Here is a 14,099-nt window from a genome sequence, read left to right on the forward strand (position 1 = left end):
AAACAAATCTTGTAAGTAACCTTTAAAAAAAAACTTTTTTAAACATGGGGAAATGGCCCAGAATTTTATCCGTGACCCAATATTTTCCATCTACACCTTAACGCATACAGGTATACCTATTATTTCTTGCGAAGCAGGGGGTCTACTAATAGCTCTCAAATAGCACTCAATATTGAATTACGAAGTTCCTTATTCTATCCAGTGACCAAAACTAGAATAAATGCTCACCGCTCAGCTTGAAAATGTGAAAAGTTAAATCTATCTTTCCCAGTAGGCAGTAGTAATTTGTTCCATAAATATCTCGCAAGCCACCCCTGGCCAGAGATATTTCTTTTATACTGGGTCAATTTGTTTCAAATAAGGTGAAGGGGAAAAAAACAACATTGGAAGGCTTCTTAAAATGTAAATCAGCTTTTGACTTAAAGTGATCTTAATCGCATTTATTTTGGGCCCCAAATGCTCCCAAGGAATTCTCTATTGTCTCTCTACATCTTTTTTTTCATTTGCATGACAATAAGATCACATTTACCACTTGAAAAAAAAATCCTAGGTTTCTTAGATCAGAAAGAACACAAACTTGAAAACACCAGATCTTCAACCTACCACAATGTTTGCTATATGTATATATATATATATATATCCATTATATTACCTATAAATAAATATCTAAATATCTGATGTAATGGATATTATATCTAATACAATGGATATATACCGTCCTCTGTCAGAAATGCTGTAGGGTCTTCTACTTGTGTGTGTGTGTGTGGGGGGGGTGTTTGAAGTAGATCAGGGGTAGGCAACCTTGCCTCCCAGAATTCCTGAGCCAGCCATGCTGAGGGGAAAGGGAGAGGTTTCCAAGCTGAGCCATGCTGGCTCAGGAATTCTGGGAGTTGAAGTCCACAAGTCATGAAGGGGCTAAAGTTTCCTCCATGCTGGCTCAGGAATTCTGGGAGCTGAAGTCCACGAGTCATAAAAGAGCCAAGATTGCCTACCCCTGAATTAGGGCAATAGACTTCAACTCCCAGAATTCCTGAGCCAGCCACGCTGAGGGGAAAGGGAGAGGTTTCCATGCTGAGCCCTGGCTGGCTGAGGAATTCTGGGAGTTGAAGTCCACGAGTCATGAAGGGGCTAAAGTTTCCTCCATGCTGGCTCAGGAATTCTGGGAGCTGAAGTCCACGAGTCATAAAAGAGCCAAGATTGCCTACCCCTGAATTAGGGCAATAGACTTCAACTCCCAGAATTCCTGAGCCAGCCACGCTGAGGGGAAAGGGAGAGGTTTCCATGCTGAGCCCTGGCTGGCTGAGGAATTCTGGGAGTTGAAGTCCACGAGTCATAAAAGGGCCAAGATGGCCTACCCCTGGACTAGATGATCTACAAACAGACATGTCAAACTCGCGACGTCACGTGACGTCACGCAATTTATCAGAGCCTTTTCACCATTGCTGGCAATGGGGTGGGCGTGGCTTCTGGATGATGTGTCCGGCCCGCGGGCCGGCAGTTTGACACCACTGATCTACAAGTTCCCTTTCAACTCTCTTATTCTGATTATGATTCTTCACTTGCTACCTTTCATTTAAGGACCGTTCAAAGCTACAATGGCAATGAAAAAAGTGACTTACAGTATGGCCACTTTTTACACTGACGACCGTCGGAGCCTCCCTGTGGTCACGTGATCAAAATTCAAATGCTTGGCAACTGGCATGTACTTATGACGGTTTCAGCATCCTGGGGGTCACGCGATCACTTTTTGTGACCTTCTGACAAGCAAAGTCAATAGAGAAAGCCAGATTTACCTAACCACGGTGTTACTAACTTAACAACTGTGGAAAGGAAGGTGGTAAAACAGGTGTCAACAAAACTCACTGAACAGCTGTCTCGCTTAGCAACAAAAATTGCTGTCAAGGACCAATATACAGTACACAATCTTCATCTGGGATATTAATCCTGTGCATTAAAGTATTAAAGAAATGAGAGTAGGCAGAAAGAATAACATTTTATCCGTATGTAGGACAATCCTGAGCTCACTTTCCCACTAGGATTCCTTTAATGTTTGTAGAATTTTTAATTACATCAGCAAAAACATTCTAAAAATCACATTGAAAAGGAAGAGAAAAAGCAGGTTTCTTTGACAAATACCTCGCCTTATTTATTTATTACATTTGGGAACCGGCGGCAGAGGGATTGTGGGCGGTGTGCAACAAAAACATTGAAACACAAAAACAGTTTAAAAAAATAAATAAATAAAAAGAGGCAGGGATGATTAAAACACTGTTAAAAATTAATCTTGCTATAAACGTAGCAAATGGCATCGCAAACTGCATCAATCCCCTGAGTAGGGTTTGATTTTGGGTGTGGATCTAAATAATTCAGAGCCCTGTCAATTATCAGTTAGCGAAAGAGGAAGGATCAAAAATATGACATGGCTTCGTTGATCTGACTAAATCCAGCTTGAAGTTGACACCATGACAATTGGGGGAAAAAAACACCAAGCTGTATTCTGTGATCAAAATAGCTATAAAACCTGAGTATTCTCATTTATTAAGAAATTAGATCTATAATTAGAATGCTGAGTGGGATTCTTGCATGATTTAGAAATAACAGAGATGGTTGTCTCATTAAAATAAAACGGAAGAGATTTATTCAAACCATTACACCACCGGCAAAATTGTAATTCAGCCATTGTAAATTAACAACACACCTTCAGTAAAATTGGGGGATTTCTGTATAGCTATGCCAAAACAGTGGAAAACCATCAGGGCCTGTAATTCCCCCCACACACATTTTTACAGAGTTTATAGAATTTCTTGAAGGGAAAGAAGTATAAGGAAGATTAATGACTTGGTTCGGTAATAAATACAGTAATTTCAGTTTTTGACTTTTTTTTTTGAAAAGGACATATCATCTATTCATAAAACTTCACAAGCCCTCCATATAATTATGTATGTATATATATGTGTGTGTATATATATATAATGTGTGTGTATATATGCATGTATATATGTATGTATATACAGTATATAGATATATATGTACACACACACACACACATGAATTGCTGATAATAAAAATTTCTTGAACGGAGGAAAGTGTAAGCAAGATTAATGACTTGGTTTATCTATATATTTGTGTGTATACGTATATATACATATATATGAGTCTATCGATAACTATTTATATCTATGTATGTGCGCCTTTGGCGTCTAGTCATGCCGGCCACATGACCACGGAGACGTCCTCGGACAAGCGCTGGCTCTTCGGTTTTGAAACGGAGATGAGCACCGGCCCCTAGAGTCGGAAACGACTAGCACGCATGTGTGGGGGACGTTTTACCTTTTTATGTGTATATCTATGTGTGTGTGCATGTATATAGATATGTGTCTGTATATATATGTATCACACACATAAAGAATTATTGATAATAAAAATTTCTTGAATGGAGGGAAGTGTAAGCAAGATTAATGACGGTATATATATATATATATACATATACATATATATATATATATATATATATATATATATATATATATATATATATATATATATATATATATATGAAGGCTACTGCTAAGCTTGTAAGCCGCCCTGAGTCTTCGGAGAAGGGCGGGATATAAATGGAATTAAAATAAAATAAATAAATATGTGTGTGTGTGTGTGTGTGTGTGTACGTATATATATGTGTGTGTGTATCTATCTGTATTTATATATGTGTGTGTGTGTGTGTATAGATATGCACCTGTATATAGATGTGTGTATATATGTGTCACACACACACATGACACCCCCCCACCCCCCCACACACATATTAAGAATTGTTGATAATAAAATTTCTTGAAGGGAGGGAGTTGTAAGCAAGATTAATGACTTGGTTCAATACTAAACACAGCTATTTCACTTTTTATTTTTCTTTTATAAAAAGGACACAGCAGCTACCTATGAAACATCGCAACACCACTATGTGATCAAGAATATATACATATACACTGCCTTGGTGGAGCAGTGGGCTAATGCCTCCTTAAGTAACACCAGCTGCCTGCAATTAGTGCAGGTTCGAGTCCCACCAGGCTCAAGGTTGACTCAGCCTTCCATCCTTCCGAGGTAGGTAAAAGGAGGACCCAGATTGTTGGGGGCAATTAAGCTGACTTTGTAATAATGCCGCTTGGGGGGGGGGCGAAAGCCCTAATAAGCAGGCATATACATAGAATGAAGGCTACTGCTAAGCTTGTAAGCCGCCCTGAGTCTTCGGAGAAGGGCGGGATATAAATGGAATTAATAAATAATAAATAATAAATATATACATTCTCCCAGAAGAACGAAGTTGAAGCCACCAGCCTGAGGATGACGGATGAGATTTCGTCAAAACGTTGCTCTTATACCTTCAATTCTACGTGGGGAAAAACCCGAATGACCAAAGATCTATATATACATACACATACATGTATGTGCGTGTCTGTTGGTGTATTAAGAACTGTTGATAAGAAATCTGGCATCTGAATATACCTCTTCCCTATTTGTTTCTGAAATAGATGGTACAATGTCAGATTCAACCCATCTGAGCAACCTTAGATGGGTTGAATCTGAAAACCAATAACTCACTACCACTTGGCCAACATCTGAGCTGCCCAAATAGATAGGAACAAATGCATTTAAAGGCACGTTCCTTGCATTTGGCTGTCAGTGGCCGGCCTCTCTCACCTTTTGCTCAAAACAAACAGGGGCCCTCCTGCGCATTTGCTTAACACCATTTGTGAGATTTGCTGAGGATCTCACGTGTCATTTTTAACATCCAGGATTTTCGCCCAAGTAACATCTGCTGATCAAATGGCTTAAGGGTCATTTTCAGCCATCCTTTGCCTTACATTCAAGTTCTGCTGAACTGAGAACGTTTTTTTTTTGCTACGGCCATTGTGGTTTTAAACACATTCCACCCTCAACAACATTTTTCCCAAGGATGTGACCTAATGGTTTCCAAGTAGACAGCGGTTGTTTTTGAAGCTGTTGCCTCAATGATCAATCAACAGCATATAAAGCCTTTTTAAGCATGTAAGGCTGTGTTTGACCCTGATGACAGACCTCAAAAGGGTTAGGACTTTTGCTTTTTCCTCCTTTAGCAGAGCTGCAAACAAACTAGCTTTGCTTCATTAGCCACCGTTTCTAGTCACATCTGAATTCTCACTTGCAGTTTAACAGAAGAAGAAGGAGGAGGAGGAGGACGGGGGGAGGGGGAGAAGAAGAAGAAGAAGAAGAAGAAGAAGAAGAAGAAGAAGAAGAAGAAGGAGAAGGAGAAGGAGAAGGAGAAGGAGAAGGAGAAGGAGAAGGAGAAGGAGAAGGAGAAGGAGAAGGAGAAGGAGAAGGAGAAGAAGAAGAAGAAGAAGAAGAAGAAGAAGAAGAAGAAGAAGAAGAAGAAGAAGAAGAAGAAGAAGAAGAAGAAGAAGACGACACCATCTACCTTCACAGCTGGAGGCAGATTCAAACACAGTAGCTCAGATTAAGCATAGCACATTGGCTTCAGATCAACAAGTCAGAGAGAATTCAAACAGAAGCAACATGATCCTGAATTGTAAACCAATCAATCTTGGTTCATGACTGAAAATCTGCAGTAGCACCACTGCAGAATAGTTAAGCGAGTCGAGATTTGCAGAGATGTATCCATTTTATCAACACAAAGGGATCTAGTATGAAAACAATTGAGTTTCAGTGGTCAACGTTTCATTGTTGCTGCAAACTACATTCTCTTTTCTTTCCCATATCATCTTTGGCCTTCAATTTCTTTCCCACTAATGACTTATTATCTGGGTTGGGTTGTGTTTTTTTTTTTTGGTCATAGCGATGTTTACCCTGGAAAAGAACAGCGCGCCTATGAATGTAGGTGCTGTCATTCATTGTTAGGCGATATTGAAGTTTCCATATCTGCCTGTAGGATGACCACTAGAGGCAGCAAAAAGGAGATAACTAGAGGCAGCAAAAAGGATAACTCTTAAGTCTTCACTGACATCTAGTGGCTGTTTTAAGCAATTGCAGTCTTAGATACTGAGTAGTTGTCTGGTGGGATTGCTATTCCTAACTACGGTAAATCAGTTTAGTGACAGTCTGAATGAGATTGTTATGATGATGAAAAGGACAGACTGGCTAAATTGGAATTTAAATCACTGCCACCTTGTAGAGTCTGCACAATAAATTTGGGCTGCCCCTTTGTCATTACGCTAGCCCACTTCGGAAGCGTGTGAGAAGTGGTTCTTTGAGTGGACAATGATGTATTCCAGAGGAACACATTAGGCATGATCTGAAAGGCACCTTAGAGGTCAACTAGTCTAACTCCCTGTCCAGGGCAGAAACTGAGAATAATTCCAAGAAGAGGACAAATCCGGATGATCTTTTAATAGATCTGTTGCTCTACCTAACCATTGGACAGATCTTTGAAGTATAGACCTCAAAGACCCCTGATTTTTTCCCAGTTGGCACTGCCCACAATTCTGTGGTATTTAACTGGGAAAAATCATCCCACAGGAATAAACTTGCACAATAATACTAAATCAGACTAACAGCTTGATTTCAAGTGCAGCCTGTGCCCAATCCTAACACAAGGACCCCGTACAAATGCCTATCAATGATATGTTTTAAACCTTGGAGGGAGCGGGGAGGGTTGTACTAGAAGACCTCCAGGTCCCTTCCAACTCTGTAATTCTATTCTATTCTATTCTATTCTATTCTATTCTATTCTATTCTATTCTATTCTATTCTATTCTATTCTATTCTATTCTATTCTATTCTATTCCATTCCATATATTTATTCTATTCTATTCTATTCTATTCTATTCTATTCTATTCTATTCTATTCTATTCTATTCTATTCTATTCTATTCTATTCTATTCTATTCTATTCTATTCTATTCTATTCTATTCTATTTCATTCCATTCCATATATTTATTCTATTCCATATATTTATTCTATTCTATTCTATTCTATTCTGTTCTGTTCTGCTCTGCTCTATTCTATTCTATTCTATTCTATTCTATTCTATTCTATTCTATTCTATTCTACTCTACTCTACTCTACTCTACTCTACTCTACTCTACTCTACTCTACTCTACTCTATATTCTTTTTTCTATTCCTGCCTTGTGGGCAGCATCAGCCCTGATGTTCTGTTCCTTTGAAGGTGACCCAGAAGAACAAACACCATCAGAGGTTATCAGGAGAGGGGCAGCCTGGCTTATTTGCATATGGGGACCGGAGGGCGCTCATTTACATACTGGGGACCATATGATCCCAGGGAAGAGGGGAACAGCTGGCTAGATAGGATCAGCAGCAGACACCAAGGCCAGTTGTTCAGCATCGGTGGAGAAAAAGCGGAGGAGCAGATTAAGCCCCCTCCGGCCAACATCTCGAACGGAACCATGGCCAGGCTCTCGATTCTCCCCATCGTCTTCCTCCAGGTTTTCTTTCTCCGCGGGGCCCAGAGCCAGAGACTTCGGTTCCGCGTGGACGAGGAGGCTCCTCCGGGCACCGTGCTCGGCACCTTGGCCGAGGAAGAGCCAGGGGCAGCTTCTGCCGGCGAGGCCGCGGCCCGCGGCTTCCAACTAGTGAAGGCGCCGGGCAACGGGTCTCTGGTGCGGGTGCGCGAGCGGGACGGGCAGCTGAGCCTGGGCACCGAGCGGCTGGACCGGGAGCAGCTGTGCGGCGGCGGCGGCGGAGGAGGCGCGGCGGAGGCGCCCTGCTTGCTGGCCTTCGACGTGCTCAGCCTGGGGGGTCCGGCGGGGTCCCCGGCGCCCTTCCGCCTGCTGCACGTGGAGCTGGAGGTGCGGGACATCAACGACCACGCGCCGCGCTTCCCGCAGCCGCTGGTGGCCCTGGAGGTGTCGGAGAGCGCGGCGCCCGGCACCCGCCTGCCGCTGCCCCTGGCGCACGACCCGGACGCCGGCTCCAACGGGCTGCAGAGCTTCGCCCTCTCGCCGGGCAGCCCCTTCGGCCTGGAGGCGCAGAGCCGGGCCGACGGGCTGCGCTGCGCCGAGCTGGTGCTGCTGCGCGGGCTGGACCGGGAGGCGCAGGCGGGCTACCGGCTGGAGCTGGTGGCGGCCGACGGCGGGAGCCCGCCGCGCTCGGGCACGGCCACGCTCAGCGTGCGCGTGCTGGACGCCAACGACAACGCGCCCGCCTTCCCCCGCGGCGCGCTCCTGACCCTGGAGCTGCCCGAGGACGCGCCGCCGGGCGCGCTGCTGCTGGAGCTGGCCGCGGCCGACGCCGACGAGGGCGCCAACGGGCAGCTGCTCTACGCCTGGGGCAGCCAGGTGGGCGCCGAGGCCCGCCGCCTCTTCAGCCTCGACCCGCTCTCCGGCCGGCTGGCCCTGCGCGCCCCCGTCGACCACGAGCGGCAGCGCGCCTACGAGCTGGACGTGCAGGTCAGCGACCGCGGCGCCAGCCCGCTCTCCGCCAGCTGCAAGGTGCTGGTGCGCCTGCTGGACGTCAACGACAACGCGCCCGCCCTGGCCATCAGCGCCCTGGCGCCCGCGGGCGGCGCTTTGGAGGACCAGGCGGCGCCCGACGGGCCGGCCGTGGCGTCGGTGAGCGAGGCGGCGGCCGCGCAGAGCCTGGTGGCGCTGGTCAGCACCTCGGACAGCGACGCGGGCGCCAACGGCCAGGTGCGCTGCGCCCTGCTGGCCGCGCCCCACCAGCCCTTCGCCCTGCAGCGCGCCTACGACGCCGCCAGCTACCTGGTGCTGACCACCGGGCCCCTGGACCGCGAGCGGGTGGCCGAGTACAACCTGACGCTGGTGGCCGAGGACCTGGGCTCGCCCCCGGCCAAGACGGTGCGCTCGCTCACCGTGCGGGTGGCCGACGAGAACGACAACGCCCCGCGCTTCGCCAAGGCCCGCTACGAGGTGGCCCTGCCGGAGAACAACCCGCCGGGGGCCTACCTGACCACCGTGGGGGCTTCCGACCCTGACCTGGGACCCAACGGACAGGTGACCTACCGGCTGTTGGGAACGTCCGCCCCGTCGAACCTGTTCTGGGTGGATCCCCACCTGGGCGTCGTGCGAGCTCAGCTCTCCCTGGACCGCGAGGACAAGGAGGAGGAAGAGGAGGCATCGTCGTGGCACGAAGTGGTGGTGGAAGCTTGTGACAGTGGGATCCCATCGCTGTGCGGACGCACCCTGGTTGTTATCGTGGTGGAGGATCAGAACGACAACCCGCCCCAAATCGTCTCCCCGCCTTTGGTCAACGGCTTGGCAGAACTCCCATTGCCTCTCGGCGCCCCACCTGGGTTTTTGATCGCTCGACTGGCAGCCCGGGACGCCGACAGCGGTCGCAACTCCGAGCTGTCTTTCTCCCTCCTGGAGGGTCTTCCCATGCTTTTTGGGGTACACCCGCTGACCGGAGACCTCTTCCTGCGGGACCGGGTCCCCCGCGAGTCCACGCCGGGCTCTGCTTTCCACCTGGTCATTGCCGTCGAAGATGGTGGCCAGCCTGCTCTGACTTGCTCTGCGACGCTACGGCTGATTTGCACGGAGACGCTGCCCTCTAGCAGGCCGATGGTGGCGTTGCACTTTGGTGCTGCTGGAGAAGAGCCGTGGGACGCCTCGGTGCTCTGGATCGCCCTGCTGGGCGGCGGGTGTGGGGTTTTGCTGGTGGCCATTCTCCTCGTGGGAGCCTCCATCTGGGCGGGCAGGAAGAAGTTCCCACTTGGGAAGGCATCCGAGACGGTGGGAGGAGGAAGCAGTCCCGTCTCTCGATGTGGGAATGGGATCCCCAAAGATTCTGCTGGGTGTGGTGGCTTCTGGCGAGCTGAAGAAGGGAGCCTTGACTCCTTGGGGGTGACTGAGACGGAAACGCCCACCTGTGACTCCCAGGTATCTCCTCAACTAGGATTAAATCCGGACCCCGTTTGGCTACTGAGATTCACCTCTTATATTTAACAGCTCTAACAGGGCGGATGTGGGATTTAGTCTCTTCCCTTGGAAATGATGTCTCCAGCCTAGAGTGAAGTTTGGAATGAATTTTTATTTTAGAAAGGAATGGAAGAATAGAATAGAATAGAATAGAATAGAATAGAATAGAATAGAATAGAATAGAATAGAATAGAATAGAATAGAATAGAATAGAATAGAATAGAATAGAATAATAAAATAGAATAGAATAGAATGGAATGGAATAGAATAAAATTGAAGAGAAAATAGAACAGAACAGAATATAATAGAATAAGAATAGAAATAATAGAATAGAATAAAATAAAGAATAGAACAGAACAGAAATAATAGAATAAGAATAGATTGAACAGAAAATACAACAGAATAGAATATAGAATATAATAGAATATACAATAGAATAGAACAGAACAGAAAATAGAATAGAATATACAATAGAATTGAACATAAAATAGAACAGAATAGAATAGGATAGAACAGAACATAAAATAGAATAGAATAGAAATAATCGAATACAATAAGGAATAGAATAGAACATAAAATAGAATAGAATAAGAATAGAATTGAACAGAAAATAGAACAGAACAGAACAGAATAGAATAGAATAGAATAGAATAGAATAGAACAGAACAGAACAGAACAGAACAGAACAGAATAGAATAGAATAGGAGCTGGAAGGTACCTTGGAGGTCTTCTAGTCCAGCCCCCTGCTCAAGGAACAAACTGTATACCATTTCAGACAAGTGGCTCTCCAGTCTCTTCTTGAAAACCTCCAGTGATGGAGCACCCTCAATTTCTGGTGGCAAGCTGTTCCACGGGTTAATTGTCCTCATTGTTAGGAAGTTTCTCCTTAATTCCAGGTTGCTGCGAAGTTTTACAAGCTGGGCCTTTTTTTCATTTCAAAAATTTAAACTTTCTACAGCTGTTTTAACCGCACAGTTAATAGTCTTCCAGGTTGATGAATTTAGCTGTCAGGAGACAAACCTCCTGGCTATCCAAAACTGAAACACATGTTCATCTGATTTTTAAGCCCTACCCATTAGCCCTGCACAGAAGGATTTATTTATTTATTTATTTTGCTGTGGATTAAGTCAGTTTGAAATCCCCACCAGCTCTAAAGTCCTATTCTGTTAAAAGAACGCCCAAATCTAGGGCCAAAAAAAGAGGAGGTATAAACCAATTAAAGTGTGATTTTTTTAAAAAAAAATAGAAGAAAGTAGAAAAAGAAAGAAATATTTCTGCCCAAGTCCATTATCTGGCGCTCTGGCAAGTGTACTTAAACGTTTGATTACTTTATAAAACACCAATCACCAATGGTATGGATTTTCTTTCTGGGAGGGGTTGGAAGTAGTACATTTAATTGAAAAAATATAGATTTAGCAGTGGACTCAAGCCGAGACCTACAGCCTTTCCAAAGAAGGCAGAAGGAGGTGGGAATTGCAGCAAGGAGCAAATTTTCAAGTCGTGCTTTTCGTCTAAAGCAGGGGTGTCAAACTCAATTTCATTGAGGGCCGCATCAGCATTGTGGTTGCCCTCAGGGGGCTGGGTGGGTACGGCCAGGGTGGGCATGGCCTACTGGGTGGGCGTGGCTAGAGTGTGTATGGCCTACTGGGTGGGCATGGCCAGCTCTACATCGTTCGCATCAAGGGTGCCTATGGGGGCCTGGGCAGGAGTGGGACAGATCTGAGGGTCTCTGGAAGAAGGGGGGTCTCTGGGCCAGGGCCAAGGCAGTGGGGGCCGTTCCCTCACTGTTTCCAGGATGGGTTCACGGGCCACATGAAACCACTTCGCGGGCCGGATGCGGCCCCCGGGCCTTGTGTTTGACATGTCTGGTCTAAAGTATTATTGTGTGTTATTTTCTTTAGCACTGAAGAAAGAAACTTTCTTTCTTTCTTTCTTTCTTTCTTTCTTTCTTTCTTTCTTTCTTTCTTTCTTTCTTTCTTTCTTTCTTTCTTTCTTTCTCTTTGATAGGCTCAGATTCTTATTCCTGTTGAGGCTGCATCTGAATGGGAAGCAAGTCAATCAGCTTCAAATTTCAGGTAAACATAACATACGATGCCAGTCCAGTTCTTTGGACTTCTCTCTGCTTTGCATTGTTTCTCCAGTGTTAGTAAAATGGTACATATTTTACATCAAGGGTTCCAAGATTGATTTGCTTGTTGTAAACTGGGAGATAATCTGGGAGAAGGATATACTGCCATGGTGGCATAGTGGCAAGAATGCAGTATTGCAGGCTAACTCTGCCCAGTCTGGAGTTCGATCCTGGTGGGACTCAAGGTTGACTCAGCCTTCCATCCTTCCGAGGTCAGTAAAATGAGGACCCATATTGTTGGGGGCAAGGAATGTCGGCTGGTGGCCCCCAGGGGGAGGGCATTCTCAGTGGGTGCGCCAGCCCTCTGGAACAGCTTACCAACCGAAATCCGGATGGCCCCCGACCTCCGTACCTTCCGACGCGACTTAAAAACTTTCCTGTTCCAGCAGTCCGGCCTGGCATGATAGCGTTAATTGGGGTCCCAGTTTGTTTTTACTATTGTTTTTTATTGTTCAATCTGTATACCTTCCTTCCTCTGTACACCGCCCCGAGTCCCTCGGGAGAAGGGCGGTTTATAAAAACAAACAAATAAATAAATAAATAAATAAATATGCTGACTTTGTAAACCACTTAGAGAAGGCTGTAAAGCACTGTGAAGTGGTATATAAGTTTAAGAAGGAAGGAAGGAAAGGAAGATAGACAGTGTGAAGCATTCTTACTGGAGATAATGAGTGAAGCAAAGGAGATAAACAGTGATGATTAAAGTGCTAAACATACCGGTCCTTCATATGTTTTAGCCTCCAGGACCCTAATCATCTTTGTTGCTCTTCTCTGCACTCTTTCTGGAGGCTCAACATCTTTTTTTATATCATGGCAACCAAAACTAGAGGCAATTAGATTACTCAGAATTATGTACATACAGTACTTAGGTCTGACTCTGCTCCGTGCAATTCCTCCAGGTGGTTAGATTATTACAATTCTGTAGAAAACCTCTGCCAAACAGTTTATTTTATTTTACTATTTCATTTCCAATGAACAAGTTTTAACTAACTTCTTCTGTTCCTGGCACATGGAATTGTTTGCGTCAGGAACAAGGAATCGGATTCTTTCCAGCTTCATATCCATGGGGGTAAGCAAGTTTTGTCCTATGATATCACAACATGAGAGCCTTGGTGGAGCAGTGGGCTAATGCCTCCTTAAGTAACACCAGCTGCCTGCAATTAGTGCAGGTTCGAGTCCCACCAGGCTCAAGGTTGACTCAGCCTTCCATCCTTCCGAGGTAGGTAAAATGAGGACCCAGATTGTTGGGGGCAATAAGCTGACTTTGTAATAATGCCGCTTGGGTGTGTGTGTGAAAGCCCTAATAAGCAGGCATATACATAGAATGAAGGCTACTGCTAAGCTTGTAAGCCGCCCTGAGTCTTCAGAGAAGGGTGGGATATAAATGGAATTTAAAAAAAAAATCCTTCCATTCCTTTGTATACATGTCACGTGTTGAGACACTCCTGTCGTTACTCTGATGAATTGTCAGCTTCTTCAGACACTTGTACGTACCAAAGGACCTGGATTTCATCTGGCGTCCCCATGATCAAGAAGTCAGGTTGGGAATCTAAACCATCTGGAGGACACCCACGAGACTTACTTCTGCTTTAGACTTTTGATCCCTGAAAATTTAACCATGTTATGTTGGCTGGAGAAGAGGCTGACTGTTCTGTCTCTCTTCCCTGTGCTGTAGCTGTTCGGGTCTGGATCACGTGAGTGCGCAAGGTAGTGGAAAAGGAGATAGCGAATGCAACGACAGCGACTTCAACACGAGCAGGGACGGAATGAAACAGACCTCCCTAGAAAAAGTTGGGAAACAGAATGGTAAGTTGAACCACTGCAAATCATGGTTTGTGATGAATTTAAATATGAGCCAGCAGTGTGAGGCCGCAGCTAAAAAAGCCAATGCAATCCTAGGTTGCATTCGTAGAGAGATAGAATCAGTAACACCTGAAGTAGCAGGACCGCTCTACAAAGCCCTGGTAAGACCAGACTTAGAATACTGCATCCAGTTTTGGTCTCCACAATACAAAAAAGATCTTCAGACTTTGGAAAAAGTTCAGAAAAGAGCAACAAAAATGTTTAGGGGCCTAGAAGCTCAAA

At 45.5% G+C, this 14,099-nt stretch overlaps 1 protein-coding gene across 1 annotated transcript; it reads left to right on the plus strand.

The window, feature by feature from the left end:
• Positions 1–7,168: 7,168 nt before the first annotated feature.
• Positions 7,169–13,820, plus strand: LOC308679399 (protocadherin-8-like; the record flags this gene model as incomplete). The annotated part of the gene is made up of 3 exons (XM_081347012.1): positions 7,169–9,847; positions 11,894–11,961; positions 13,690–13,820. Coding segments are annotated over exons 1-3 (2,824 nt in total), but the record flags the coding sequence as incomplete, so codon positions are not given.
• Positions 13,821–14,099: the final 279 nt, after the last annotated feature.

This window comes from Vipera berus (genome assembly GCF_964194415.1).
Source record: "Vipera berus genome assembly, contig: HAP1_SCAFFOLD_416, whole genome shotgun sequence".
Lineage (NCBI taxonomy): Eukaryota > Metazoa > Chordata > Lepidosauria > Squamata > Viperidae > Vipera > Vipera berus.